This window comes from Phalaenopsis equestris, unplaced genomic scaffold (assembly GCF_001263595.1).
Source record: "Phalaenopsis equestris unplaced genomic scaffold, ASM126359v1 Scaffold000600, whole genome shotgun sequence".
Taxonomy (NCBI): Eukaryota; Viridiplantae; Streptophyta; class Magnoliopsida; order Asparagales; family Orchidaceae; genus Phalaenopsis; species Phalaenopsis equestris.
The window spans coordinates 1,261,860-1,268,875 of record NW_018165040.1 but is presented as its reverse complement, the minus strand read 5'-3'; the positions used below and the strand labels follow the sequence as shown (position 1 = coordinate 1,268,875).

Genomic DNA, 7,016 nt, shown 5'->3' with positions numbered 1-7,016 from the left:
CTATTATCGTATTTCCTTTCTATTTGAGTCATATCCTATTCAAATCATTTACAATGATCCGTGAGAGAGATTTATTTGAATAAATAATATGATGACATATATATAGAAAAGCTGACAACTCCGAGTTTCTAAAAAGATTCCAGAAAAACACTTGCATACAAAGTAAAAGACAAATATTATGTGTCGTGACAACTGCATGTCCCAACGACAGTCCGGATGGCCATCATGCGATACACGTGAGCATGACCGCATTCGTACCATCATCCAGATGTGTGGTCGGATTGATAATAATACTTCAATAAAAATTAAAAAAAAAAATTGATTAGTACTTCGAAGTCCCTTCTGTAAGGCTTTATCAGCATAAGACATACTGAATCTCAGCTTAAATCGGTGTCACAACAACTTATCAGCAGCTCAGAAACCATTCTTCGAGCGAAAGGAATATAACTTAAACTGTACCTCAAATAACATTAGAAGGAAAATTTTCAGATCAATAGGAAAAATAAAATTGGCATTTACATATATTTACTTGTCTGAAACCTAAATTTTAATCTTTACATTCCATACAATAAAATTTTTAACATCACATCAAAATATTACTTTACTGACCTTTTGCACCTTTTTTATGCATAAGTTTATAGCACCTAGGTGTATAAATGTAAATGTCCCAAAAGAAAAAGTGCATAGGAACCTCTCCGAAGTGACAGAGGTATTAATAAGCTTAAGACAGGCTTACCAGTTTGGTTTTCTGCAACTGGTAATAACTATACTGATTATGGCTGAGAGAAGATAAATGTTAAAAAGAACATCTTAAAAGTTCCATTATAATTTTGATGTTAACAGGCAGAACTATCATCCACTAAGATTAGGGCTGTCAAAATGGCTCGTTGTTCGCGAACAGCTCGTTGTTCGCGAACAGCTCGTGTTAGGCTCGTTAAGAAGCTCGTGTTCGGCTCGTTTGGTAAGTTACCGAGCCGAACACGAACAACACGAACAAATATTTGTTCGTTCATGTTCGGCTCGTTTTGGCTCGAAATACTACAAAACAATTATATATATGAATTATTTTATGGCCAAATTTGCATTTTTTTTGTTTATATATATATATATATATATATTTTTATGAATAGTATTTTTTAAAAAAGTAATTGGCTAAAAGGCTACAATGATTTATAATCAATTAAAATTATTAATTAAGAAAATAGAATAAAAATTATTAAATTAGATTCAAATGATGATTCAAATCTTGTCTCATTCCTTAACCTATGTGATTAGGGTTGTCAAAATGACTCTTTGTTCGTGAACAACTTGTGTTCGCCTCGTTAAGCAACGAGCCGAACACGAATACACTTTTTAAGCTCGAAATATAAACGAACCGAACTGTCGTTTACACCCCTAATTAAGATATTGTCCACTTTGATCTAATGCCCTCACTATTTTATTCCATTATAATTTCCCAGAATGTCACCCATCCTAGAAGTGCTTCCGCACGAGGACTATTAACTTTCATTCCAATCATTACTAAAAGGACATATACCCCGTGTGACAGAAGATCAGCCATGGATCTTACCTCCACTGTTGCTATGCGCTAGATTTGTATCTCTTGGCTGCTCTACATTTTCCCCAAGCTTCTAGGGATTTCTCTGTTAAAAGAGATTTATATTAGAGACTATGTTAAGGGTAAAATGTCATATATACCCTTCAATGTATTTACTAGTTTGCCATGCTATTTGTTCATAAATAAAGGCAGATGTCTGAATGTAATAAGTGGGATTCATATAGCGCAATAGATTACTTAGCTTTCTTCAAGCTTAGTCTCCGAGTTCTTTCTCTTCCTCTTTCTACCACATCTTCTCTTTGTTTGTTCAACTATTACACCAATAGAGCCTCGATGCTTAAATGTTCAGCTTCATTCTACTTCAGGGATTTTATATCTCTCCCACTTAAATAGCTGACATTCTCGTCAATTTTCATATACCCGGAATCATATACCGAGCTGATATTTCTATCTTTAGACAGGCGTAATGCTCTAATACCATTTTTAAAGCTTAAGAGGAATAACAATGGAAGCCCAATTTTGTTATCTATATAATTATATGGGCAAAAAGATCTCCTGAACTAGCAATAATAATGCACAAAGATCTATAAAGGGCGGAGGTTTAGAATTAATTAAATTTTCTATTTATTAATGATAAATAGGGATGAATAATGTAGTGAATGAGAGTCCTGTTAATGTGGTATGGATGTATGCAGCCTTATGTTAAAGTCGAGGAGCTTAAAATTTGTCCTACGATAAAAACAAATTACACAAACTTGAGTGTGGGTATCCAATACATGTGGTTTCTCGTGTATACTAGCATCAAAGGAAAAAAGATTGTAGTTCTCCACATCAAAATATAATGAAATGGTAGTAGCAGCTGAACATAATCATCTGTTAGAAGAACCTATATAAAAGTCTATATTTTTTTTTTCATTAGTTATCATTTCTATTTTATGTTAGTTTCTGCTCTTGGCAATTAAATTTTTTACCTACTAAGAAAACACCCCACATCTCTAATGCGGAGAGTTTGTTTTGATGTCTTCTTAAGCATGTGACCAACTCATTAAAATCCAGATTCGCCATTTTTCTTCTTCAAAATGCTTCATTCTCTGATATAAGACAAAAAAAAAAGGAAATTTCTTATATATTTACACAGTCATACCTAAACTTTCATATTTACATACATAGCACTTTGATGCTTTAAACATATGCATGAAAAGGTGTATTCCACTTTCAAAAAGTGATAATAGTACTATTTTTATGTGATACTAACGATTTGAATGATGTGCGTAAATATGAAAGTTTAGGCATGAGATATGTAAATACATTACAATTGTGTGTTATGTATGTAAATGCCCCTTAAAAAATCACAATCGTATGTATGAATCTTGATGGATTTAAATATTAGAGGGATTTTAACATGTACATGACCGGCAAAATTGGTATAAATGTAGTAAAGAACTGCTTCGTTAGGATTGCTAAAGAGTTGGGTGGGAGTAAATAAAATGAAGCTCAGCTGAAACTACTATTTCCATCAATTCTATGAACATGGGTTATAGAAGCATTTGAATTGCTGACCGTTATGCTACAGTGGATTTAGAACTTGGGAGAATATTGTGAAAAAAATTCAACAAAACAGAAATTATTATAAAGAGAAAAAAGAAAAAAGCTTACCATATTAAAGCACAAATCTCAATGACCATTACAATTAGCGTTAAGACCTTGTTGTGTATCTGCACACGTAAAAGAAGGACATTGTTATATTATCATTAAGCTGAAAATTAGGCTTTCATGATGACGAAATTCAACAGATTTTTGGATTTATTTGTCTGAAAATATACCCATAGCGCACAAACAAGCGCAAGAATAACAGAGATAATGTAAACAGAAGTTGCATAGATGCGGACTGGATCAAGCATCATTCTCGTTTGTTGAACTGGACCTATAAGGAAGGCTGTGCTGCCAAACATTCCAAGTTCATAGTTCAGTAAAAAGTATAGAGAAGAAAAGCTTAGAAAAAAAAAATCCAACTTCAAAAGTGATGGAAAACGAATGTTAAGAAGCTTTTTAACCGAAAAATGGGAGTTTAGCCGTTTGGGATTTATTTTGATTTTTATTTTATTTTTATTTTTATTTTATTTTGTTTATGTTTTGATTTAAAACAACATATATTTGGTACGATATAATATTTTTAAAAAATACTCAAAATAACTTTTTAATGTTTTGAGTATTTTTAAAAATAAGTTAATCTATTTTTAAACAAAAAATATTCTAAACAAACATATTTTTAAAATAAAACCAAAAAAAACTAAAATAAAAATGAGGGGTCAATTTTATTTTTTGTTTTTTTATCTTTTATTTTAAAAAATATGTTAGTTCAGAATGTTTTTTACATATTTTTATTTTTTTATTTCTAAAAAGAAATTAACATGTTTTTAAAACTCTCGAAAAATAACTTTATATTGTTTTGAGTGTTTTTAAAAAGTCATATATCTTAATCAGATACACTAAACATATTTTATTTCATATCAAAACATAAATCAAACAAAATAAAAATTAAAAAAAACAAAAAAACAAAAAAAAAAGTGATCTCAAACGGCCCTAGATAACTTTTGCATGGAGTGATATGAAGCATAGTTGCTCCATATCTAGTTGGTTCTCAAAGCAGAACAAATTGTAAACCCACCTTCCTATTGCTAGTAGGTTCCCAAAACTGAACATAACTGCAAACTTTATGGGTCTGGCAAAAACAATAAGTGACTGAAAAAAAAGGGAGCAATGAGCTTGTTAGCAACATAAGTATGAAGCAATAAACTAATACAAAACCAAAATGAATGAAGAAAAGCAATTATCAGAACTCCAAAATATTATACGAATTGGGTGGTATGTAGGTAAATGCATAGGAATTGGGTGGCATGTATCTAACTGCCCCACTAAATAAATAGATAAAGGGTAACCAAACTAAATTTCCTATCCGTTAACCAAAAATACTACCTGTAAATTTTTTGTTTAGCAGCTATCAGAATCTACCAAGATGATGTAAGATTTTCTCCACTCCACCTACTCTCAATAGAGTAATATCTCTTATATCTACATTCTCTATTCTAAGATATTTAGCCTTCAGAAAAAAGGAATGCAAACTCAGACAAAATGGGACAAATTATTCCAATGCCGCCCATCACTATTGATTTGATTTGACTGTTAACATTACCAAAATGAAGAGTCTCTTTTTGTAAACCTTGCGTGTGCGGCGTACGCGTGTGGTACTTTTGTCTAGAAAGGTTTTTTGAAGGCACCTAAGGCTGATTTTAAAGATTAGAAAACGTTGACAAATGAAATTTTTGTTAAAATAATCTAGCTCTATTTAGCAAATAAAGTTTTGAAAAATGGTATCGAGAAATTCACAGCAATAGATTATGGCTCCGTCTGGAGTTATAATTCAGAACTAAAAATCCCAAAACACACTTTATTTGAAGAAAACGCTGCATTTCTTTACATGCAAGAAAATATGTTAATCAAGTCACATATAAATGAATATAGTTCAACAATTCGTGTATTGAAAAATATTGATGTGATTGTTTAAATGAGAATATAACCTTTTAAGTTTTTTATCTCCTTTTTACGAGCACTTTCGTGACAACATTTTCTAATGGAAACATTATAAGAGCAGAAAACATAAAGAGCCCTGTTTTATCAAAAAATATGATTTTTAAACTCAAGTGTGCTGACCAAGAAAAGGAAAGGGATTGTTCGTTGGGAAAGAGCAAGGAAAGAAGGGTCCATGTTTAAAGAGTATGTAGGTAAGAACAAGATTTATTTTTTAGCATATTGATGACAGAAAGCAACAAAAAAGTGAACCAACAACAACACTAGACGCAAAAATGGTTGATAGAGATTATTAAAATGTCACTTATGCGGTTACAAGATACGTGCATAATAATCATTGGACATATTCTTTCTATATTTTTCATGATAAATACTTATATTCTAATCATAATTACATAAAAAAATAATGGCACGCATGAGACTGAGTGGCTTGTTATTGTTTGTATTACACAACCCATGATGGTGTATCTAAGATTTTAAACGAGGTAAGAATATTGAGATTCTCAAAGTTGCATGTTATTTGGTTATCATAAGAGCCAGAAGAGTGAACAGAAGGGGATGCTTCAACTATTCTGCATCTGCATTTTGCATTTTAGAGAAGCAAAGGAGATTTACCTTTCAAATTGTAAAAATTGTTCAGAAAAGGGTCAAGCACAGAATGATGGACAATTTTTAGATGAATAAATGAATCAAGTTATGTTGCATAGCCTATCCTAATAATGGTTCATGCCTTAATTTGCATTAGTCAAGAGAAGATGCCCATTACAAAGCTATAAAAGTTCAATAACAAGTGCATGTTAGGTTTAATTTCAACAATTCCGATGTAATATTTGTGCAACAAAGATCTCTTATAGTTATTCACATGGCACAATCTTAACTTAATGAGATTGCACGAAATCGAGCCCTTAAGGCTTTAGGAACTCATACTAAGATGAATCGAAAAGAATATTCAATTATACCGTGATATCAAGGGCAGAACCAGCCTCTTTTTTGAGAGGAGGGAGGATGGCAAACTGTCTTCCTAGACCTAAAGTGGGAGAAGCTACGGCAACAAAGGACAAAATGATATTTCATGAGGGGCAAAAAACCAAATTTCCAGCTCATACAAATAAAAATCTGAATTTGAGGGGGCCCTGCATGATATTACAAAAAGGGAGTGTACTTATATATTGACTATGGTAAAAAAGGAACATGCCTTTTATTATATTGTGCATATATAAAAGCGAGATTCAAGGATTCATATTGAAATTTGGGTTGGCCATTCTATAGTTTTTAAAATTTGCACTTTCTCCCTCGATTTTGTATGGGTCTCCTTCACATGATTCTAGTTTCCTTGGTTGGCATGCAAAAGAGGCCACATGATGTGTTGTTTGATAAAGGTTTTAGTAGCTGCAATCTAAGAAGATCTCCTTTTTCCTCACATACCTCTTGAATCCAGAGCTTCATGAAGGATGGGTGACTTCAGCAGTGTATGCGAGATCAAAAGTCTTTCTTATGAGATAATTTCTTTAGTAAGATTCTAAGGCTTATATTTTTCATCTCTTTTTGAGTATTAGTGGTACTTAGAAATTAAGGAAGGCTGATGATTGCTCTTATTTTATATACCAAAATTGTAGCATTTCTGTGTCTAGTAGCTTGGATCATCTATCCTCCCCTATGAACGCAGGCTTGATTGAAGCCAAGCAACGTAAATATTGGTGTGGCTTTGTTCGTATTTGTTTGATCTCTTTTCTGTTGATTTGTTGCTCTTGGCACTAAAAAGTAAGGAAGAAAGGTTGTTTGGGGGGGTAGAACGTAAGAAGCTGTCGGCAGCCGGAATTGAAATCTCATCGCCCGCTTCGGAAGGACGTTTTAATTTACGTATATATAT

At 32.2% G+C, this 7,016-nt stretch overlaps 1 protein-coding gene across 1 annotated transcript in view; it reads right to left on the bottom strand.

Annotated features, from left to right (window-relative positions):
- Nucleotides 1-317: 317 nt before the first annotated feature.
- Nucleotides 318-7,016, bottom strand: part of LOC110029762 (vesicle transport protein SFT2A-like) — a 22,059-nt gene continuing 15,360 nt past the window's right edge. Inside the window, exons 3-6 of the mRNA XM_020732190.1 lie at nt 4,227-4,300; nt 3,382-3,499; nt 3,215-3,273; nt 318-459 (exon numbers count right to left, since the gene is read on the bottom strand). Coding sequence (XP_020587849.1) covers nt 378-459; nt 3,215-3,273; nt 3,382-3,499; nt 4,227-4,300 — 333 coding nt within the window. The 3' untranslated portion in view covers nt 318-377. The remainder of the gene's footprint in view (nt 460-3,214; nt 3,274-3,381; nt 3,500-4,226; nt 4,301-7,016) is intronic.